The sequence below is a fragment of the Oncorhynchus gorbuscha genome, linkage group LG07, assembly GCF_021184085.1.
Source record: "Oncorhynchus gorbuscha isolate QuinsamMale2020 ecotype Even-year linkage group LG07, OgorEven_v1.0, whole genome shotgun sequence".
Classification (NCBI taxonomy): Eukaryota; Metazoa; Chordata; class Actinopteri; order Salmoniformes; family Salmonidae; genus Oncorhynchus; species Oncorhynchus gorbuscha.
Window position 1 is genome coordinate 80,071,845 of NC_060179.1, and position 24,715 is coordinate 80,096,559.

At 43.8% G+C, this 24,715-nt stretch overlaps 1 protein-coding gene across 1 annotated transcript in view; it reads left to right on the top strand.

Annotated features, from left to right (window-relative positions):
• map2k6 (mitogen-activated protein kinase kinase 6) overlaps positions 1-24,715 on the top strand; it is a 50,345-nt gene that overhangs the window by 22,847 nt on the left and 2,783 nt on the right. The window contains exons 4-10 of the mRNA XM_046357585.1: positions 582-695; positions 943-1,062; positions 4,417-4,533; positions 17,235-17,286; positions 17,852-17,979; positions 20,053-20,130; positions 20,808-20,947. Of these exons, the coding sequence (XP_046213541.1) occupies positions 582-695; positions 943-1,062; positions 4,417-4,533; positions 17,235-17,286; positions 17,852-17,979; positions 20,053-20,130; positions 20,808-20,947 (749 nt within the window). The remainder of the gene's footprint in view (positions 1-581; positions 696-942; positions 1,063-4,416; positions 4,534-17,234; positions 17,287-17,851; positions 17,980-20,052; positions 20,131-20,807; positions 20,948-24,715) is intronic.

Consider the following 24,715-nt stretch of genomic DNA (forward strand, 5'->3'; position numbering starts at 1 on the left):
GGAATTTTTCATTGGTAAAAATGCCGTCTTTTTTCCCTCTTATAATTCAGCCTGAATTCAAAGGTCGGGGCAACCATTGATTTAGTTGGTGAATGAAGTGAGAAAAGGACAGAAGTTCCCATTCTTTACTGGAACCAGTAGTTTAGATGAAAAAGGGATAATTTGCGGTGTCTTTCGACTCAGCCCCGTTACCATGTCCAATGCTTTCCCTGTTGATTAGAAACTGTTGGTTAGAATAGTTACTTAAACAAAGACATAGCTCCGAGCCACTCTCAGACAAAGAGGAGTACCCCCGGTCAGAATCACACTGTTGTTGGGAGATTAGACCTAGTTTTTCTTTTGTGCTTTTCGCTCTCTGTTACTGTTTTGTTTTCACGAGATGAGGATTGGGGTAAAAAAAAAAAAACAAGGAATTCTAGTGACTCATCTTTTTACCCTGCTCAATTTGTGTTCAGTGATTACATCAAGGGAGGGAGATACATGTTCTTTCTTCCTTATTACATCGTGTCACCCATTCATGTTTTGATCTGTCACTGTCGAGCCTGACACACATCTCTCCTCTCTCTGCCGGTGCTGAGCAGAACTTTGTGGTGAAGGCAGATGACCTGGAGCAGATTGGCGAGCTGGGGAGAGGGGCGTACGGCGTGGTGGACAAGATGAGGCACATGCCCAGTGGCCTGATCATGGCAGTCAAGGTATGAGAGATTTGATGCTGTAACTGATCTCTTTAAGGGGATCTAGGGCTACGTTTACACAGGCAGCGCAATTCTGGTCTTTTCCCCCACTATTTGGTCTTTTGACCAATCAGATCAACTCTTATGCCAACAATTGTCGCAAGAGATCAGAATTGGGCTGCCTGTTGCAAACAGCCGTGGTGACAGCTGTTGATGTAATAAGTAGGTTGGATGGATGGATTTGATGTCCTTTTCCCTCCCACCCTAGAGGATCCGTGCCACAGTGAACACCCAGGAACAGAAGAGACTGTTGATGGACCTGGACATCTCTATGAGGACAGTAGACTGCTTCTACACAGTCACCTTCTACGGCGCACTCTTCAGAGAGGTAGCCAGCTTCTTTATAAAAATACTTAAAAAATAAAATACAATTAAATAATAATACTTATGTCTTGTAGTGTTTTTTTCTAAAGTACAAAAGCCTACAATAGACAATCTTTAGGTGGAGTGTATTAATTGTGTTTTTGGATGCCCGTAAGTTGTTCGTCACAACAGCTACTCCTCTTTGGTTTCCTCTACTGCTGGTCGTGTTCATTACTATGTTAACCATAGGCTTCCTACAATGTCTTTACAGAGATGTCGGAGGACATTGTAAACATGCTGCCAAACATATCGGTACCCGTACACTTTAGTGGAGTGCAACAGTTTAAAAAAAAAATATTTTCCAAACTAGTTGGTTCTTTTTTACCCAGTAGGCACCTGCAATTTACAAAGAGTAGGATAAATGATACTTTCCAAGAATCACTCGCCTCCCACCAAATTAATTCGAATTTTGAATAATTTAGTCCATGCCATTTTTGACTTAAGTGCAAAACCTTAATTTCAGTTTTGATCAGTTGTATATCAAACAAAATGTATATCAAACACCGTAAGTTTTAAATTTTTTAAATGTCAACTTATTTTAGAAGTAATTGTGAATCCTGCATGGGTGCCTATATATGACTGCCTATATATGACTGCATAAGGTATGTTCAGAGAGGCAGTTGTTTAGCAACTAACTTAGTCCTCTTCATTTCTACACTATACAAAAATATGTGGACACCCATTCAAATGAGTGGATTCTGCCATTTCAGGCACACCTGTTGCCGACCGGTGTATAAATTCGAGCACATTAGCCATGCAATCTCCATAGACAAACATTGGAAGTAGAACGGCCGTACTGAAGAGCTCAGTGACAACGTGGCACTGTCATAGGATGCCACCTTTTTAAAACAAGTCAGTTCATCAAATTTCTGCCCTGCTAGAGCTGCCTCGGTCAACTGTAAGTGCCGTTATTGTGAAGTGCAAACGTCGAGGAGCAACAACGGCTCAACTGAGAAGTGGTAGGCCACACAAGCTCACAGAACGGGGCCGCTTGCAACACTCGCTACCGAGTTCCAAACTGCCTCTGGAAGCAACATCCGCACAAGAACTGTTCGTTGAGAGCTTCATGAAATGGGTTTCCATGGCCGAGAACCCGCAACCAAACCTAAGTGCAATGCCAAACATCGGCTGTAGTGGTGTAAAGCTCGCCGCCATTGGACTCTTGAGAGATGAATCACGCTTCACTATCTGGCAGTTCAACAGACGAATCTGGGTTTGGTGGATGCCAGGAGAACACTACCTGCTCCAATGCATATGTAAAGTAAAGTTGGTGGAGGAGGAATAATGGTCTGGGGCTGTTTTTCATGGTTCAGGCTAGGCTCCTTAGTTCCAGTGAATGGAAATCTTAACGCTATAGCATACAATGACATTCTAGATAATTCTGTTCTTCCAACTTTGTGGAGATCTTTGTGGGCTATACTCGGCCTTGTCTCAGGATGGTAAGTTGGTGGTTGTAGATTTCCCTCTAGTGGTGTGGGGGCTGTGCTTTGGCAAAGTGGGTGGGGTTATATCCTTCCTGTTTGGCCCTGTCCGGGGGTGTCCTCGGATGGGGCCACAGTGTCTCCTGACCCCTCCTGTCTCAGCCTCCAGTATTTATGCTGCAGTAGTTTATGTGTCGGGGGGCTAGGGTCAGTTTGTTTATCTGGAGTACTTCTCCTGTCCTATTCGGTGTCCTGTGTAAATCTAAGTGTGCGTTCTCTAATTCTCTCCTTCTCTCCTTCTTTCTCTCTCTCGGAGGACCTGAGCCCTAGAACCATGCCCCAGGACTACCTGACATGATGACTCCTTGCTGTCCCCAGTCCACCTGGCCATGCTGCTGCTCCAGTTTCAACTGGCCTGGGCCCTAGGACCATGTCCCAGGACTACCTGACATGAGGACTCCTTGCTGTCCCCAGTCCACCTGGCCATGCTCCTGCTCCAGTTTCAACTGTTCTGCCTTGCTATTATTCAACCATGCTGGTCATTTATGAACATTTGAACATCTTGGCCACGTTCTGTTATAATCTCCACCCGGCACAGCCAGAGAGGACTGGCCACCCCACATATGCTCTCTCTAATTCTCTCTTTCTTTCTCTCTCTCGGAGGACCTGAGCCCTAGGACCGTGCCCCAGGACTACCTGACATGATGGCTCCTTGCTGTCCCCAGTCCACCTGACTGTGCTGCTGCTCCAGTTTCAACTGTTCTGCCTTATTATTATTTGACCATGCTGGTCATTTATGAACATTTGAACATCTTGGTCATTTTCTGTTATAATCTCTACCCGGCACAGCCAGAAGAGGACTGGCCACCCCACATAACCCGGTTCCTCTCTAGGTTTCTTCCTAGGTTTTGGCCTTTCTAGGGAGTTTTTCCTAGCCACCGTGCTTTTACACCTGCATTGTTTGCTGTTTGGGGTTTTAGGCTGGGTTTCTGTACAGCACTTTGAGATATCAGCTGATGTACGAAGGGCTATATAAATAAATTTGATTTGATTTGATTTGAACAGTTTGGGGAAGGCCCTTTCCTGTTTCAGCATGACAATGCCCCCATGCAAAGTGAGGTCCATACTGAAATGGTTTGTCGAGATCGGCGTGGAAGAACTTGACTGGCCTGCACAGAGCCCTGACCTCAACCCCACCGAACATCTTTGGGATGAATTGGAACACGGACTGCAAGCCAGGCCTAATTGCCAGGCCTAATTTCCAGGCCCAATTGCCCAACATCAGTGCCCGACCTCAATAATGTTCTTGTGGCTGAATGGAAGCAAGTACCCCCTGCAATGTTCCAGAAGAGTGGAGGCTGTTATAGCAGCAAAAGGGGCAGGGACCAACTCCATATTAATGGAAGGAGATGTTCAACTAGCGGGTGTCCACATACTTTTGGTCATGTGGAACATAAGATTTCCTGATTTACACATGACATTGTACTGTAGGACTGGGCTGCCATCCAGACACAGGTACCGTGACCCCCTTTTCCTCACGTAGAGACGTCAGATGATAGAGCGGTGTATGTTGTAGTCAAGATAAACAAATAAAGAATTCCTGATCTTGCCGGATGTAATTACCTACCACTCGTAGAGAAGAGAGCGTTCCACAGGATATGCATCTGCAGCGGAGCACATTGGAAAAAGCTCCTTCCTGTTAGCCAATCTGTGTGTCTGGAATGTGGTTCTGTTTTTCCAATCGTTCCCTCTACCGCTTTCTCCATAGCCCCCTTTTTCCGTTCCCACCACCCCCTTCTCCATCTCAGTACCCACCCCCCCCCCACCCCCACCCCACCTCCTTAACCCTTAAACTCTCACCCCAATCTGACCTTCTCATGTTGTACCTGTGTTCCCAGGGTGATGTGTGGATCTGTATGGAGCTGATGGACACCTCTCTGGATAAGTTCTATAAGCAGGTGATAGAAAAAGGCATGACCATCCCTGAAGATATCCTGGGAAAGATGGCCGTCTCGGTGAGTAGGACTACTTCCTCACTTCCTTTCCTCGTGTAAATAGGACCAACTATGTCACATCATTCAGCCTAGAGCCCAAGCGGAATATTACATGTATTCTGTAGGACTGGGTTTCCGTTAGCCGGTAATTGCCGGCTTTGGGCCGATTTTTTTTTTTTTTTTTAATAAATGAAAAGCTGATCAATAAAATTGTAGCCCGGCCAAATTGTCCAGTGGTGTCCAGCTGCTGAGGAGAGAGAGAACGCGAGAGAGGAGCCTTGGCCTAGGCTACTGTTGATCGTGAAGATGGGGTCCTTTTTAATTTGAAGTATAACAAAAGTATTAAAATAAAAGTTACCATATGCCTACAGTGAAAAGCCTACAAGGCAGGGCTCCAGACTGTGACCATTTTAGTCGCAGATGGGGAGAGGATGTTCTCAGCTTTCTGTAGGTACATTTTCATTAACCTATTGGATACGGGGGTCACTAGCCTTTAAGGTAATTGCTGCAATATAGCCTGTTCAGGTTTAAACCAATTCACAAGTCTTCTGTTTCATTCTGTTGAGCCATTTTCTGTGGCCAAATGAAGTTCCAACTGTAATGTTATGTTTGACACGGTATAATATCCTGCTCATTTTCCCTATAAACAATTGCTTGACTTACTTTTGATATTATCCTAATAAAGTTAAGAAGCGGTAAGGTTTGGTGTGGCTATTAGCCTATTATACTGCAGGCCTATGATACAAAGTCAATGCGCACCGGCCCGCAAACTGACAGGTGAACTTGAGGAAGTACCGGATTTACTCTTATAAATCTAACAATATAATTCTCATCTTTATAAAGAAATATTCTAATTGAAAATGAATGAATTAGCCTCCTGTAAACTTACACAAGTAAGTATTCACCCCAATTGGACTTATCCACATTTTGTTGTGTAAATTAAATGTTAAAAATACCAATTAAATATACCAATTAAATACTTTTCAATTCCAGGTTTAAAACAATATATACTTAAAACCTGCAAATATTTTTGACACCAAAGTGAATTAAAAAAAAAGTGTTTGTTGCATTAGTGTTCGGCCCCCTGATTTAATACTTGGTAGAAGCACCTTTGGCAGCGATTACAGCTGTGAGTCTTTGGGTACGTCTGGATACCGCAATATTTGGTCTATTCTTAACAAAATTGCTCAAGCTCGGTTTAGTTGGATGGGCACCTTTGGTGAACAGCAATTTGTCATCTTCTCAATTGGATTGAGGTTTGGGCATTGACTGAGCTATTCAAAGACATTCAGTTTGTTGTTTTTAAACCACTGCAGTGTAGCTTTGGCTGTGTGTTTAGGGTCATTGTTCTGCTAGAAGGTGAACCTCCGACTCAGGTCGCTTGCTGGACGGGGAACCTCTGCCACAGTCGCAGACCTCTTGCAGACTGAAACAGGTTTTCCTCTAGAATTTCCCCTCTAACCTGGATTTGCCCTCTAACCTGATCAGTTTCCCTGCCGATGAAAAGCATCCCCATAACATGATGCTGCCACCACGCTTCACCATGGGGATGGTGCTCAGGGCGATAGGCAGTCTTGGCTTTGACCAGAGAACTTTTTTCCACATGTGTTTTGTCAAAAATATATATATTTTTACAGCTTTATTCTCACTCTTCTAAAAACCCCAGGTAATAGTTGTCCCATGTACAGTTTTCCCCCATCTCAGCTGTGGATCTCTCCAGCTCCTTCAGAGTTGCCTCTTGGTTGTTCCTCTGACGAATGCCCTCCTTACCCGGTCACTGAGTTTTGGTGCAAATTCTTCTCTAGGCAGAGTCACAGTTGTGCCATATTCTTTCCATTTTTTAAATAATGGATTTATCGGTGTGGATGTTCAAAGTTTGGGATATATATATTTCTTAGAACCCGACCCTGATTGGTGCTTCTCCAGAACTTCTGACTTGTTTTGAGCTTCATGCTGCTTAGATTCTCTAACACACAGGTGTTTTTAATGATATCATGTGACTAACTGCACACAGGTGGACTCCATTCAACTAATTATTTGACTTCTGAAGGCAATTGGTTGCACCCGAGCTTATTTATGCTGTCACAGCAAAGGAGGTGAACACTTATGCAGACACAGCCTATCTGATAAAGACATTAATGTTGGTGTTGTGGCATAGCTCTCTCCCTGTCTGGGGTAGGCCTAAGCTTTTTATATATACAGTACCAGTCAAAAGTCTGGACACCTACTCAAGCAAAGGTTTTATTTTAACTTTTCTACATTGTAGAATAATAGAAGACCTCAACTATGTAGTAACCAAAAGTGTTACTCAAAAATATTTTATATTTGAGATTCTTCAAAGTAGCCACCCTTTGCCTTGATGACAGTTATACATTCTCTAAACCAGCTTCACCGGAAATGCTTTTCTTCAACAGTCTTGAAGGAGTTCGCACATATGCTGTGCACTTGGCTGTTGTTGGCTGCTTTTCCGTCACTCTGCGGTTCAACTCATCTCAATTTGGTTGAGGTCAGGTGATTGTGGAGGCCAGGTCATCTGATGCAGCACTCCATCACTCCTTCTTGGTCAAGTAGCCCCTTTACAGCCTGGAGGTGTGTTGGGTCATTGTCCTGTTGATAAACAAATGATAGTCCCTCTAACATGGAACCCAAACTGGCTGTGCGCCATCATGCATACATTTATTTAGTCCCCCACCACCAAACGCGATCACGACATGCAGGTTAAAATATAAAACCAAAATCAATTATATTAACCTGTCTGGGAAAGCAGAACCCTTCGCCAACAGCCAATGAAGTTGCAGTGCGCCACATTCAATCAACAGAAATCTCATAATTCTAATTTCTCAAACATACAAGTATTAGACACCATTTTAAAGAAACTTCTCGTTAATCCAACCACAGTGTCCGATTTCAAAAATACTTTTCGGAGAAAGCAGAACACATGTTAGCTCAGCAACTAGTCACAGAAAGCATACAGCTATTTTCCAACCAAAGAGAGGAGTCACAAAAAGCAGAAATAGAGAAAATTAATCACTAACCTTTGATATTCTTTATCAGATGACACTCCCGGGACAACATGTTACACAATACATGTATGTTTTATTCGATCAAGTTCATGTTTATACCCAAAAACCTCCGTTTACGTTTGGCATTGCCTCCAAAACATCCTGTGAATTTTCACAGAGCCACATCAATTTACAGAAATACTCATAATAAACATTTATAAAAAGGTACAAGTGTTATTCACAGAATTAAAGATATACTTCTCCTTAATGCAACCGCTGTGTCAGATTTCAAAAACACTTTACGGATAAAGCAAAAACCATGCAATAATCTGAGTACGGCGCTCAGACAACAAATCAAGCCAAACAGATATCCGCCATGTTGGTGTCAGAAATAGCATTTTAAATATTCACTTACCTTTGATCTTCATCAGAATGCACTCCTAGGAATCCCAGTTCCATAATAAATGTTTGATTTGTTAGCTAAAGTTCATCTTTATGTCAAAATACCTCCTTTTTGTTTGCACGTTTAGCACAGTCATCCAAATTCATGACGCGCGATTACTAGGTGCAGACGAAAAGTCAAAACGTTCCGTTACAGTCCGTAGAAACATGTCAAACGAAGTATAGAATCAATCTTTAGGATGTTTTTAACAAATCTTCATTAATGTTCCAACCGGAGAATTCCTTTGTCTTCAGAAACGCAATGGAACTCAAGCTAACTCTCACGTGAACGCGCGTGGTCAGCTCATGGGAGAGACCTTACTCAATCCTCTCTCATTCACCCCCACTTCACAGTAGAAGCATCAAACAAGGTTCTAAAGACTGTCATCTAGTGGAAGCCTTAGGAAGTGCAATACGACCCCATAGGCCAAGAGATGAAAAACTACAAACTTCAGATTTCCCACTTCCTGGTTGGATTTTTCTCAGGTTTTCACCTGCCATATGCGTTGTGTTACACTCAGACAGTTTTAGAAACGTGTGTTTTCTATCCAAATCTACTAATAATATGCATATATTAGCAACTGGGACTGCGTAGCAAGCATTTTACTCTGGGCATGCTTTTCATCCAAACGTGAAAATGCTGCCCCTTATCCCGAACAGGTTAATTTGGGGACAGGTCAAAAAGCATTGAACATTTATGGCAATTTAGCTAGCTAAGTAGCTTTCACTTGCTAGTTAATTTGTCCTTTTTAGCTAGCTTGTTGTTGCTAGCTAATTTGTCCTTTTTAGCTAGCTTGTTGTTGCTAGCTAATTTGTCCTTTTTAGCTAGCTTGTTGTTGCTAGCTAATTTGTCCTTTTTAGCTAGCTTGTTGTTGCTAGCTAATTTGTCCTTTTTAGCTAGCTTGCTGTTGCTAGCTAATTTGTCCTGGGATATAAACCATTATTTTACTTGAAATGCAGAAGGTCCTCTACGCCGCCAATTAATCCACACAAAACGGTCAACCAAATAATTTCTAGTCCATGTCTCCTCCTTCCAGGCCTTTTCTTCTCTTGACTTTATATTGCAATTGGCAACTTTCATAAATTAAGTGCATTTCAGCCACTGACTTTGTTCATCTTTCAATCACCCACGTGGGTATAACCAATGAGGAGATGGCACGTGGGGGTACCTGCCTCTATAAACCAATAAGGAGATGGGAGAGGCAGAACTTGGAGCGCGATCTGCCTCAGAAGTAGAACTGACATCTATTTTAGCCCATGCCAACGCAGACGTCGTTGGCGCGCGCAATAATTGAATAACAGATTTCTGAATTTATTTTGCAGCGCAGTCAAACTGTAAGCCCAAACCAGATGGGATGGCGTATCGCTGCAAAATGTTGTATCCATGCTGGCTAAGTGTGCCTTGAATTCTAAATAAGGTAGACGGTTTGGGGTTACTTTGCTGGTGACACTATCACACCTCCTCCATATTCAGTGGGAGCCACACATGCAGAGATCATCCATTCACCTACTCTGTGTCTCAAAGACACGGCGGTTGGAACCAAAAATCTCAAATTTGGTCCAACAGACCAAAGAACAGATTTCCACCGGTCTAATGTCCATAGTACGTGTTTCTTGGCCCATGCAAGTCTCTTATCTGTTACGTACCCCTCTTGGAGGAGGGAACGCAACACTCTGCTACAGCTCAACTCCCCGAGGAGTGAAAAAAACAGTATGATCGTAGGTGTGGGGAAGGACGACAGAGGAAGAGAAAAATACAATTTACAGGGAATGTATTATTCCTTAACACAGTAATGTGGGGAAAAGGGGCTGGACAGAACCAAAGGAAAAGTAGTAAAAGTTAGTGTCCCCTCTCCTACCTTACCTGCCTTCCCTTCTTACCTAACCTTTAGCACCAACTGGTGCGCTAACCAAAATACAGGGTGGTCCGCCCAGGTCTTACCTAGTGTGCAGAGACAGATTCAATACTACGGGTTATGTATTCCCGCAGGCCTCTTGCCTAAACACTTCCCAGGTGCGTTCCCCTTCCCTCCCGGGAACAAATGAAACAGAATAATTACCAATACTTTAAGTGAACAATTTCAACAACAAAAACACTAAGTTATATTGGCAGACACATACCTCTGATGGAGCGGCTACAAAATAATATCAACAAAACTTGTACTGACCGCCACAACAACCAACACAGGACATAAAACGACGCTCTCCTCCCTGAGGGAGGAACACTGGCTTTTAGCAAGCTGGAGAAGGAGTTTGTAATTGATGAGACAGCTGTTTCCCCTGATGAGAGGGAGGGGTCAGAGCTCCAATTAGCGATGGGGCCGACCAATCAGCTGCTTTAGAATTCCAGGAAGCCATTTCCTGAAATACACACACATACAAACCCACAGCGCAGAAACTGGGGAGCGTAACAGTGTCCTTTAGTAGTGGTTTCTTTGCAGCAATTCGACCATTAAGGCCTGATTCACACAGTCTCCTCTGAACAGTTGATGTTGAGATGTATCTGTTACTTGAACTCTGTGAAGCATTTATTTGGGCTGCAATTTCTGAGGCTGGTAACTCAGAAATCTGCAGCAGAGGTAACTCTGGGTCTTCCTTTCCTGTGGCGGTCCTCATGGAAGTCAGTTTCATCATAGTGCTTGATGTTTTTTTGCACTTAACTTTAAAAGTTCTTTACATTTTCCGCATTGACTGACCTTCATGTCTTAAAGTCATGATAGACTGTTGCTTCTTTTTGCTTATTTCAGCTGTTTTGCCATAATATGGACTTGGCCTTTTACCAAATACAGCTGGCTATCTTCTGTATACCACCCCTACCTTGTCACAACACAACTGATTGGCTCAAACTCGTTAAGAAGTAAAGCAATTCCACATATTAACTTTTAACAAGGCACACCTGTTAATTGAAATGCATTCCACCTCATGAAGTTGGTTGAGAGAATGCCAAGTGTGAAAAGCTGTCAAGGCAAAGGGTGGCTACTTTGAATAATCTTAAATATAAAATATGTACATTGTTTTTATTACTACATGATTCTGTGTGTTATTTCATCGTTTTGATGTCTTCTATTATTCTACAATGTATAAAGTAGTAAAAATAAAGAAAAATCCTTGAATGAGTAGGTGTGTCCAAATTTGTCTGGTACTGTATATATTAATATAATACATTGGAGGCCTATGTCAAATATTGACTGGCTCTCATCAAGCTGCCCACTCAAGAAAAACAATTGAAACTGTAACCAGTGCCTGCAACCTGGTTCAGGTGGTCAGCCAACCTAGCAGGGTATTTACAAACAGCACAGGAATGAAATCATCAACATGTATTGATCACCTCTTTACTGCAGAAATGTGCTTTAAAGCAGTATCCAAATCCATAGGATGTAGTGATCACAATATAATAGCCATATCTAGGAAAACCACAATTCCGAAGGCTGGGCCTAATATAGTGTCTAAGAGGTCAGGCTGGGCCTAATATAGTGTCTAAGAGGTCAGGCTGGGCCTAATATAGTGTCTAAGAGGTCATACATTATGTTTTGTAGTGATTCATATGTTGTTGATGTAAAGAATATTTACTGGTCTGTGGTGTGTAATGAGGAGCAACCAGACGCTGCTGGTCTGTGGTGTGTAATGAGGAGCAACCAGACGCTGCTGGTCTGTGGTGTGTAATGACGAGCAACCAGACGCTGCTGGTCTGTGGTGTGTAATGATGAGCAACCAGACGCTGCTGGTCTGTGGTGTGTAATGACGAGCAACCAGACGCTGCTGGTCTGTGGTTTGTAATGAGGAGCAGCCAGACGCTGCTGGTCTGTGGTGTGTAATGAGGAGCAGCCAGACGCTGCTGGTCTGTGGTGTGTAATGAGGAGCAACCAGACGCTGCTGGTCTGTGGTGTGTAATGAGGAGCAACCAGACGCTGCACTTGACACATTTATGAAATTGCTTATTCCAGTTACTAATAAGCATGCACCCATTAAGAAAATGATTGTAAAAACTGTTAAATCCCCTTAGATTGTTAAGGAATTGAAAAATGTGTATGGTTGAGGGATGAGGCAAAAAGTATGGCATATAAGACTGGTAGCTCAACTGGGAGCCCAACTGGCAAACGTACTGCAAATTAAGAAATCATGTCACTAAGCTAAATAAAAATAAACTATACACTGAAACAAAGATAAATGATATCAAGACTGATCGTTAAAAGCTTTGGAGCACCTTAAATCAAATTCTGGGGATAAAAGCAAACTCGGCGCCATCATTCATTGAATCAGATGGCTCATTTATCACAAAGCCCACTAATATTGCCAGCTACTTTAATGACTTTTTCATTGGTAAGATAAGCAAACATATCGATGGCATGCCAACAACAGACACTGACACTACACATCCAAGTATATCTGACCAAATGATGGATGACAAGAATTGTACTTTTGAATTCCTTGAAGTCAGTGTGAAAAAGGTGAAAACAAATATTGCTGTCTATCAACAATAAGCCACCGGGGTCTGACAATCTGGATGGAAAATTACAGAGGATCATAGCAGACAATATTGCCACTCCTATTTGCCATATCTTCAATTTAAGCCTACTAGAAAGTGTGCGCCCTCAGGCCTGGAAGGAAGCTTAAGTCCACTACCCAAGAATAGTAAAGCCACCTTTTACAGGCTCAAATAACCGACCAATCAGCCTTTTACCAACCCTTAGTAAACTTCTGGAAAGAATTTGCACGTCACTTACTCAAATTACTGATGATTGGCTGAGAGAAATTGACGATACAAAGAGTGTGGGGGCTGTCTTGTTAGATTTCAGTGCAGCTTTTGACATTATTGATCATGCTGGAAAAACGTATGTGTTTTGGCTCCCCCCCCCCTGCTATGATGTGGCTAAATAGTTACTTGTATAATAGAACAGAAAGGGTATTCCTTTAATGGAAACCTCTCAAACATAATCCAGGAATTCCCCAGGGTAGCTGTTTAGGCCCCTTGCTTTTCTCAGTCTTTACTAACAACATGCCACTGGCTTTGAGTAAGGCCAGTGTGTAAGGTATGCAGATGACTCAACACTATACACGTCAGTTACTACAGCAACTGAAATGACTGCAACACTTAACAAAGAGCTGCTGTTAGTTTCGGGAATGGGTAGCAAGGAATAAGTTAGTCGTAAATATTTCCAAAACTAAAAGCATTGTATTTGGTACAAATCATCCACTAAACCCTAAACCTCAAATGCATCTTGTAGTGAATAATGTGCAAATTGAGCAAGTTGAGGTGACTAAACTGCTTGTCATAACCTGTCAGGGTCAAACTGTCAGGGTCAAAACATATTGATGCAGTAGTAGCTAAGACGGGGAGAAGTCTGTCCATAATAAAGCGTTGCTCTGCCTTCTTGACAACACTTTCAACATGGCAGGTCCTACAGGCCCTGGTTTTGTCGCACCTGGACTACTGTTCAGTCGTGTGGTCAGGTGCCACAAAGAGGGACCAGGGAAAATTGCATTTGGCTCAGAACAGGGCAGCACGACTGGCCCTTAAAAGTACACAGAGAGCTAACATTAATGACATGCATGTGATTCTCTCATGGCTCAAAGTGGAAGAGAGATTGACTTCCTCATTACTTGTTTTTGTAAGAGGTGTTGACAAGCTGAAGGTATCGAGCTGTCTGTTTTAAAATACTAGCACACAGCTCGGACACCCATGCATACCCCACAAGACATGCCACAAGAGGTCTCTTTTGTGGCATGAACTGACTATGGGAGGTGCACAGTACTACATAGAGCCATGACTACATGGAACTCTATTCCACAGTACTACATAGAGCCATGACTACATGGAACTCCATTCCCCATCAGGTAACTGATGCCAGCAGTAAAATCAGATTTAAAAAGCAGGTAAAAATACACCTTATGGAACGGCGGGGACTGTGAAGTAGCACAAACATAGACACATGCATACACACACACATGATAACATACGCACTATATACACACGTACACATGGATTTTGCATTGTAGATATGTGGTAGTTGTCACGGTCTTCCTCCTCTTCATCTGAAGAGGAGAGGCGAGAAGGATCAGAGGACCAATATGCGGCGTGGTATGTGTTCATTCTGAATTTTAAGAAAGAGGACACTGAACACTGCAACACTATATAAAAACAATAAACCAATGACGACCGTGACGCTACAAATGAGACCTGTGCTGAAACAAGCCACTAACATAGACAATCACCCACCAACAAACAGTGCAACCCAGGCTACCTAAGTATGATTCTCAATCAGAGAACCATACTAGGCCGAAACATAGAAATCCCAAATCATAGAAAATCAAACAGACTGCCCACCCAACTCATGCCCTGACCATACTAAATAAATACAAAACAATATAAAGGTCAGAACGTGACAGTAGTGAAGTATGGGCCTGAGGGCATACACTTAGCGTGTTGTGAATTATGTAATGAATGTATTGTAATGTTTAAAAAAATTGTATAACTGCCTTAATTTTCACGGACCCAAGTAAGAGTAGCTGCTGCCTTGGAGGCAGCTAATGGGGATCCATAATAAATACAAATAGGCCTATGCATGCAATGCCCTGATGCGTTTTGTGCTCAAATCTCCGACAATAGGCCATAAAGTTTTGCATATGCTGCAGATTAAAAACACAAAGAATAGTGTTTTTGTAATTAGTTATAGGCGATTTTTTTAAGGACACGTAAATGTGGCTCATTTGGCCAATATCCATTGTTTATTGATGGTGGTGGTTTTTGTTAGTGGACGGCCTGATCGATTAAATTTCTCAAATGTCCGATAAATTGAAAAATCTTCCGGTCACTTGTCTGACGCCAAATTTTCATAATAGAAAAATATTCCTGCTTTCAGAAGGTATTCACACCCCTTGACTTTTTCCACATTTTGTTGTTACAGCCTGAATTTAAAATGGATACATTTGAGTTTTTTAAAGTTTTTTTTTTGTCACTAACCTAAACATATAATACCCCATAATGTCAAAGTGTAATTATGATATTCAGAATTTTTACAAATGAAAAGCTGAAATGTTATTCATTCGATAAGCATTCAACCTCTTTGTTATGGTAAGCCTAAATACGTTCAGGAGTAAAAATGTGCTTAACATATCACATAATGTAGCTCAGTAGAGCATGGCGCTTGTAACGCCAGGGTAGTGGGTTCGATTCCCGGGACCACCCATATGTAGAATGTATGCACACATGACTGTAAGTCGCTTTGGATAAAAGCGTCTGCTAAATGGCATATATTATTTATATTATTATTATATTATAAGTTGTATGCACTCATTGTGTGTTGAGTTGAGTTTATTTGATTTGATTTTTACAGGAACAGTGCACATTAATCAACTCTTCAGTAAAAGTGCCGGTTTTAGCCAGCCGGCTCATTTTCAACCGCAGTCCCTGGGCAGGTTATTTAAAACAATAATCATGTTCAATAATAGTGTTAGCATTCTTTTTGAATGACCAACCCATCTCTGTACCCAACATACACAATTCTATGTATGGCCCTAATCAATGGATTTCACATGAGTGGGAATACAGATATGCATATGTTTGTGACAGATACATAAAAAATAAAAGGTTTGGGCGAGAATCAGAAAACTAGTCAGCATCAGGTGTGACCATCATTTGCCTCATGCAGTGCGAAAGTCTCCTTCACATAGAGTTAATAAGGCTATTGTGGCCTGTGGAATGTTGTCCACTCCTCTTCAATGACTGTGCGAAGTTACTGGACATTGGCGGGAACTGGAACATGCTATCGTACACATCTATCCAGAGCATCCCAAACATGCTCAATGGGTGACGTGTGCAGGCCATGGAAGAACTGGGACATTTTCAGCTTCCAGGAATTGATCTTTGCGACATGGGGCCGTGCATTATCATGCAGAAACATGAGGTGATGAATGGCACGACAATCTCATTAAAATGTCCATCACTGAAATGCAATTGTGTTCATGGTCCTTAACTTATTCCTGCCCATACCATAACCCCACCACTACTACGGGCACTCTGTTCACAACGTTGACATCAGTATTCCGCTCACCCACACAACAGCTTCCCGGTACAGTTGAAACCGGGATTCAGCTGTGAAGAGCATCTCCAGCGTGCCAGTGGCCATAGAAGGTGAGCATTTGCCCACTGAAGTCGGTTACGACGCCGAACAGCAGTCAGGTCAAGTGAGGACGACGGGCACGCAGATGAGCTTCCCTGAGACGTTTCTGACCGTTTGTGCAGAAATTATTTGGTTGTGCAAACCCACAGTTTCATCAGCTGGCAAGCTCAGACGATCCCGCAGGTGACAAAGCCGGTGGTGGAGGTCCTGGGCTGGCACGGTTACAGGTGGTCTGTGGTTGTGAGGCCGGTTGGATGTACTGTCAAATTCTCTAAAATGACATTGGAGGTGGCTTATGGTAGTGAAATGAACATTAAATTATCTGGCAACAGCTCTGGTGGACATTCCAGCATGCCAATTGCACGTTCCCTCAAAACTTGAGACATCTGTGGCATTGTGTTGTTTGGCAAAACTGCACATTTTAAAGTGGTCTTTTGTTGTCCCTTGGACAAGGTACACCTGTGTAATGATCATGCTGTTTAATCAGCTTCTTGATATGCCTCACCTGTCAGGTGGATGGATTATTTTGGCAAAGGATAAATGCTCACTAACAGGGATGTAAAACAATTTGTGCACAACATTAGAGTGAAATAAGCTTTTTGTTCGAATGGAAATGTTCTGGGATCTTTTATTTCAGCTCATGAAACATGGGACCAACACTTTACATGTTGTGTTTATATTTTTGTTCAGTATATTAACATATTGCCAGTCTCTCGACCAAGAGGCTATTACAATACAAAATGACTGAATTCATGCTAGATGTTTAATATATGTCATAAGGTGAATGCACCAATTTGTAAGTAGCTCTGGATACGAGCGTCTGCTAAATGACTTAAATGTAAATGTAAATGAATAAATACTAGATGCAAACTAATGGCTATGTTTGGGAAGTTATACCTGCATTCTCCATGTTGATATCCTTCTCCAGTTGCTGATATGTCTCTTCTGTTCTAATGTTCTATCCTTGTGTTCTGTTCTAATGTTCTATCCTTGTGTTCTGTTCTAATGTTCCATCCTTGTGTTCTGTTCTAATGTTCCAACCTTGTGTTCTGTTCTAATGTTCCAACCTTGTGTTCTGTTCTAATGTTCCAACCTTGTGTTCTGTTCTAATGTTCCAACCTTGTGTTCTGTTCTAATGTTCCAACCTCCCTCGTTACAGACAGTGAAGGCTCTGGAACATCTGCACAGCAATCTGTCAGTCATCCACCGAGGTAAGATCAAGCACAGAGTAAAATAGAAGGTTTTATATACGGTATGTTATGTATATCTCCCTCTTGGGTACATCTTACAACAGTTTACACTAGTGTCCATCTTTTTAAATCTGGAAGCTTTAGCGGGGAACCTGCCACATCCGTTTGCGATGTAACAAAAACAACGATGTTACTTGAAACAGTATTTTACATAGCATTTTTACAGATGTGTTTTGTGGGCTGTGTTGAGCGAGACGGATACACTGCATCGTAGTTATGTTCCTGAGGCTAAGGAAATCACTTTAAAAGATGTTGTACAATAGGTCTGCATTGGACTAACTGACTTTCACTTCCATCTCATGACACTCTTCTATTTCTCTGTTTTCCTACTCTCACTCTCTCACTCTCACTCTAACACTCTCACTCTCTCATCTCTCACTCTCTCTCTCTCTCACTCTCACTCTCAACTCTCAACTCTCTCTCACTCTCTCACACTCTCACACTCTCACACTCTCACACTCTTACTCTCTTACTCTCTTACTCTCTTACTCTCTTACTCTCTTACTCTCTCACTCTCTCACCTCAGATGTGAAGCCATCCAACATATTGATCAACACCCAGGGGCAGGTGAAGATGTGTGACTTTGGGATCAGTGGTTACCTTGTGGACTCTGTGGCCAAGACCATGGACGCAGGCTGCAAGCCCTACATGGCGGTGAGCGGTTGTGTGGGGGTGGGTGGTTGTGGGTGAGCGGTTGTGTGGGGGTGGGTGGTTGTGGGTGAGCGGTTGTGTGGGGGTGGGTGGTTGTGGGTGAGCGGTTAATATAATAATAATATAATATATGCCATTTAGCAGACGCTTTTATCCAAAGCGACTTAGTCATGTGCATGCATTCTACATTGGTCCTGGGGATCGGTTGTGGGGGGGGGTGGTTGTGGGTGAGCGGTTGTGTGGGGGTGGGTGGTTGTGGGTGAGCGGTTGTGTGGGGGTGGGTGGTTGTGGGTGAGCGGTTGTGTGGGGGTGGGTGGTTGTGGGTGAGCGGTTGTGTGGGGGTGGGTGGTTGTGGGTGAGCAGTTGTGTGGGGGTGGGTGGTTGTGGGTATGCAGTGGTGAGCTACAATCCATCAAACAAGGAGCAGATGGGGTGCGTCAATGCAGCATGCCTTTCAGACTTTGTGGCTGTGATATTATCTAGTGGGAACTCGTTAGCATGGCAGGTTTTGGTACCTTCTTGCCATGGGCTAAAAACGAAAGAGAAAGTCATACCTGCTTGCTCTAATTGTGTAGTACCTCGTCTGTTCTCCTTTCTGTTTTGTCAACTTTTCGGCATGGTCTCTGAAGTAGGCTACGGCAGTTTTTGTAATTTTTTTCCACCTTGACTTAGTGCTAGCGCGCTAGCTGACGGACATCTGGAATCTATCAATTTTTGGGTTTCCCTGAGTCCATCGGCCCGGCGAGGTGCCCTCCTCCCCCTCGCTTTGGTAGCTACCTCAGTACTTTTTTCAAAGTTTTACCAGGATGGGCCCCAGCCATCAATCTGTTAGTCTGCTCTACATTTATGTTACATTTTAGTTCGCTATCTCTCTTTGCTCCTAATCTGTGGTTATGTTTTAGTTGTGTTCTAGCTGGTCTTCAGTAGTTGGGCTCTAGCTCAGTGGAAACGATTTGGTTTAATTTGAAGTTATTTCTGCTGGAGTTTACATTATAGGGAATAGGCTGGCTGTTAATTATTATTTTTTACCTTTATTTAACTAGGCAAGTCAGTTAAGAACAAATTGTTATTTTCAATGACCGCCTAGGAACAGTGGGTTAACTGCCTGTTCAGGGGCAGAATGACAGATTTGTACCTTGTCGGCTCGGGGATTCGAACTTGCAACCTTTCGGTTACTAGTCCAACGCTCTAACCACTAGGCTACCCTGCCACCCCATATTACATCACACCCCGGAAAAACATTTTCCTTCAGCATCCTTCAGCATGCTTCAGAATTAGGATAGGTTTTGCTTCCCGAGAGGCGCAGCGGTCTAAGGCACTGCATCCTACAGATCCTGGTTCGATCCCGGCTGAGTCGCAGCTGGCCGCAACTGGGAGACCCATGAGGCGGCGCACAATTGGCCCAGCGTCGTCCCGGTTAGGGGAGGGTTTGGCCGGCCGGGATGTCCTCTTCCCATCGCGCTCTAGTGGCTGAGACGGTCGCCAGTTGTGCCGTGTTTCCTCCGACACATTGGTGCGCCTGACTTCCGAGTTTAGCGAGTAGCGTGTCAAGAAGCAGTGCGGCTTGACAGGCTCGTGTTTCTGAGGATGCACGGCTCTCGACCTTCGCCTCACCCGAGTCTGTACGGGAATTGCGGCGATGGGACAAGACTGTAACTACCAATTGGATATCTCGAAAAAAGGGGTTTAAAAAAAGGGGTTTAAAGTATCTTAATAATTATGTTTAAAAAAATCAAAAAGAGAGGTAACTTTGCAGTGGGCCTTTTTGATGTGTTTACTAATGCAAATCCATATGTCACACGTGGTAACGTTTATGCTAGCTACCCTTTTAATAACCTCCAGTGTGCCCAAACAGTGTGTCCACGGGGCCATTTGATTGACTGAGGCAGTCTTTTAGTGCCATGGTAACGCTCAGAGAACAGACCGGGCTGTGTGTGTTCCAAGAGGTACAGATGACGGAGGAGGTTGGGTCGTCTAGGACAACTGTCAGTTAGCGACGCTAAAGTGATGCGTGTGCGTGTGCGTGTGCGTGTGTGTGTGTGTGTGTGTGTGTGTGTGTGTCATTCTGTCCCCTAGCCGGAGAGGATCAACCCAGAGACTAATCAGAAAGGCTACAATGTCAAGTCTGACATTTGGAGTTTAGGAATCACTATGGTGAGTCTCAATTTTATATAACTTTTTATTATTAATATTTATGCAGCTTTAATTTATTATAACAAAATTGTTATGTGATTATTACACTAGTAGGTATATTAAAAAAAAATATATATATACATTAAACTAGCAACCTCTGATACCGTAAGGTCAGGTACAGTAACTACAGATAAATAATAATATTTAATTTTTCCTGAATGATATCTTCACTATGTAACCAGTACGTTGTATTCATTGCCAGTAATAGCCTTACGTGAGCAGATAAGAGTTCTACTGAATTGAAATGCATTGCTGTTCATACAGAACAGGTTCTTCGTGTTTAACAGAAAGCCTTCTCTGTGAGACACGATGACCCACTACGGCTCTGCTCTAACTGGTGTCTAGACATTTTATTAGGAGAGTTGTTACATATTCCTAGCTCTCATTTGCACGTCCTGAACTGTGTCACACCCAAAGAACAGTTTTGGTTTTTAAAATAAATTTGATGGTCCTCCCCAACTGCCTCTGGTAGTTTTCAGTAATGTAACACTGTCCAGGGTCATAAACCACCCAATTGCACACTTTTATGTCCATCATATTTCACTTTTCTGCATTTTATGTACAGTAATACAATGGTGCCTGACCTCTATTCCCTGTCATATCTTGTTCCCTGTGATATCCTGTGCCCCCTTCTTCAGATTGAACTGGCCATCCTGCGGTTCCCCTATGACTCCTGGGGTACGCCCTTCCAGCAGCTGAAGCAGGTGGTGGAGGAACCATCGCCCCAGCTCCCTGCTGACCAGTTCTCCCCTGAGTTGGTTGACTTCACCTCCCTGTGGTATGTTCTCCTCTCCCTGTAAAGCTAGTCTGGTTCTATATCTGTTATGGCTGTCTTTCTTTTCTTTCCAACTATGGTCATTGTTATGATTGTTATGCCAGAGACGACAGTTAGAGTTGGCATCAGAAACAGATCTAGGACCAGGCTACCTGTACATCACCTAGTCCCTCCAGGCTACCTGTACATCACCTAGTCCCTCCAGGCTACCTGTACATCATCTAGTCCCTCCAGGCTACCTGTACATCATCTAGTCCCTCCAGGCTACCTGTACATCATCTAGTCCCTCCAGGCTACCTGTTCATCATCTAGTCCCTCCAGGCTACCTGTTCATCATCCAGTCCCTCCAGGCTACCTGTACATCATCTAGTCCCTCCAGGCTACCTGTACATCACCTAGTCCCTCCAGGCTACCTGTACATCATCTAGTCCCTCCAGGCTACCTGTACATCATCTAGTCCCTCCAGGCTACCTGTACATCATCTAGTCCCTCCAGGCTACCTGTACATCATCTAGTCCCTCCAGGCTACCTGTTCATCATCTAGTCCCTCCAGGCTACCTGTACATCATCTAGTCCCTCCAGGCTACCTGTACATCACCTAGTCCCTCCAGGCTACCTGTACATCATCTAGTCCCTCCAGGCTACCTGTACATCATCTAGTCCCTCCAGGCTACCTGTACATCATCTAGTCCCTCCAGGCTACCTGTTCATCATCTAGTCCCTCCAGGCTACCTGTACATCACCTAGTCCCTCCAGGCTACCTGTTCATCTAGTCCCTCCAGGCTACCTGTTCATCTCGTCCCTCCAGGCTACCTGTACATCACCTAGTCCCTCCAGGCTACCTGTTCATCTAGTCCCTCCAGGCTACCTGTACATCATCTGGGGACTGTCATCATCTAGTCCCTCCAGGCTACCTGTACTTGTTGGCTACCTGTGAGACTCACAAGACCATTTCTCTCCTGAACATCTAGTCCCTCCAGGCTACCTGTAGCTACCCTCTGTGGAGTGTCTTAACATTCACTCTCACCAGCCTGTTATGTCCACTGTTAGGTCTTCACACCAAGTATTTCCTATCTACTCATGTTGTGTTTTTCCCTTCCCATAATTGTTATGAATTTGTTTTACATGTAGACCTACGGTAGAGGAACATAAATGTCATTTTCCCCAACATTTTGAACCTTGCTCATCGGTTATCTTTGTCTGTTGTGTTGTACAATGTCGGCCCTAGTTGTTGTCGGTCTTACGGCTGTCCAAAATGGAACCTATTGCTTCTCGTATGTAATGCACTGCATTTGACCAGTGCTAATCTCTCTTTGATAAATGGTCACATACTGCACATTGTGTATCCACATTCTAAGTACCATCTCAAGTCCTGTTATTACTCATGCATGCAGGTATTCATCATTAATCTCTTACCAGGATGTTTATCCCACGTTTAGCTGGGCTTTGGCATAATTTACCAGTAGAGCTGTGGTTTAATTCAGCCGGGTCAGATGTTAAAGCAGGATTTTCCAGAAGTGGATCAACAGCATTGTTTTATACCCCGGTGACTCAACTGTTTATGCGACAATAGGAAATTGGAATACCTGAGAAAACCTCTCCTCTGTCTTGAATAGAGACTATCCTCCTGTTGAAGAGGGGTCTATAAACATGTCCAATGGGAAGAGGGGTCTATAAACATGTAAAATGGAAGAGTGGTCTATAAACATGTAAAATGGGGCATTGGGGATACTCTTACCCCACAATATCAGGCATACACACTAGAGCCCTGCACAGGCATGAATTTTCTCAGCCCTCATGCCCACAAAGCCTCAGCCTTACCCTAGCCATGCCCACAAAGTGCAGGCCCTACTCTACCCAGAGCCACAAAGCCTCAGCCCTACTCTACCCAGGCCCAAAAAGTTCAGGCCCTACTCTAACCAGGCCCACAAAGTCAGGCCCTACTCTAACCGGGCCCACAAAGTCAGGCCCTACTCTAACCAGGCCCACAAAGTCAGGCCCTACTCTACCCAGGGCCACAAAGTCAGGCCCTACTCTACCCAGGGCCACAAAGCCTCAGCCCTACTCTACCCAGGCCCAAAAAGTTCAGGCCCTACTCTAACCAGGCCCACAAAGTCAGGCCCTACTCTAACCGGGCCCACAAAGTCAGGCCCTACTCTACCCAGGGCCACAAAGTCAGGCCCTACTCTACCCAGGGCCACAAAGTCAGGCCCTACTCTACCCAGGGCCACAAAGTCAGCCCTACTCTACCCAGGCCCAAAAAGTTCAGGCCCTACTCTACCCAGGCCCAAAAAGTCAGGCCCTACTCTAACCGGGCCCACAAAGTCAGGCCCTACTCTACCCAGGGCCACAAAGTCAGGCCCTACTCTACCCAGGGCCACAAAGTCAGGCCCTACTCTACCCAGGGCCACAAAGTCAGGCCCTACTCTACCCAGGGCCACAAAGTCAGGCCCTACTCTACCCAGGGCCACAAAGTCAGGCCCTACTCTACCCAGGGCCACAAAGTCAGGCCCTACTCTACCCAGGCCCACAAAGTCAGGCCCTACTCTACCCAGGGCCACAAAGTCAGGCCCTACTCTACCCAGGGCCACAAAGTCAGGCCCTACTCTACCCAGGGCCACAAAGTCAGGCCCTACTCTACCCAGGGCCACAAAGTCAGGCCCTACTCTACCCAGGGCCACAAAGTCAGGCCCTACTCTACCCAGGGCCACAAAGTCAGGCCCTACTCTACCCAGGGCCACAAAGTCAGGCCCTACTCTACCCAGGGCCACAAAGTCAGGCCCTACTCTACCCAGGGCCACAAAGTCAGGCCCTACTCTACCCAGGGCCACAAAGTCAGGCCCTACTCTACCCAGGGCCACAAAGTCAGGCCCTACTCTACCCAGGGCCACAAAGTCAGGCCCTACTCTACCCAGGCCCACAAAGTCAGGCCCTACTCTACCCAGGGCCGATTTGCATTTGCCAAATGATAGGAAATCAGAAATAACTTCCTCCGTTAGTGTCCGTTAGGCACAGCTGCACAACATAGCTCTTAAAGGGGCAGTGGCGTCTTTAAAAGGAAAATGACATACTTTGTCATTAGAATCCACAAAATAAAATGTTGAGTGAATAAGAATGAGTTAATGAATTATATGTATTCATATTTATAATACAGTTATTAGTATTCTTAATAATGACAATCTGAATGTGTCCAGTGAAGTAAATGCAGATGGATGAACCCTAATTATGCTGCATGTTATAGGCTGAAGTTGATCGTGCTTATTGCTAATAGCACATCTGATAATATAGACCATGCATAGAAATTCTACTTTAGATGGTGTCAGCGTCATTTTTTATTTTAATACACTTTGAGGTGTAATGTCCTTTCTAAAAAAAGTCGCCAGAACTGAGCTTTTCACTCCTTCTACATATAAATTATCTCGACGAAGATCCCGGACCCTCTAAGCAAGGGGACTGGAATTAGGCATTCTCACAGTTTTAATATGTACAAAATTAGCCTCTTTCTCTAAAAGCATGATGGTCATGACTTTCTTAGATGAAAGGGAAGGTTAATTTTGCCCCAGACAACCAATCAAATCCAGTTTCGGTAAGAAGACATCTACTTGGCCCCAGACAACCAATCAAATCCAGTTTCAGTAAGAAGACGTCTACTTGGCCCCAGACAATCAATCAAATCCAGTTTCAGTAAGAAGACGTCTACTTGGCCCCAGACAACCAATCAAATCCAGTTTCGGTAAGAAGACATCTACTTGGCCCCAGACAATCAATCAA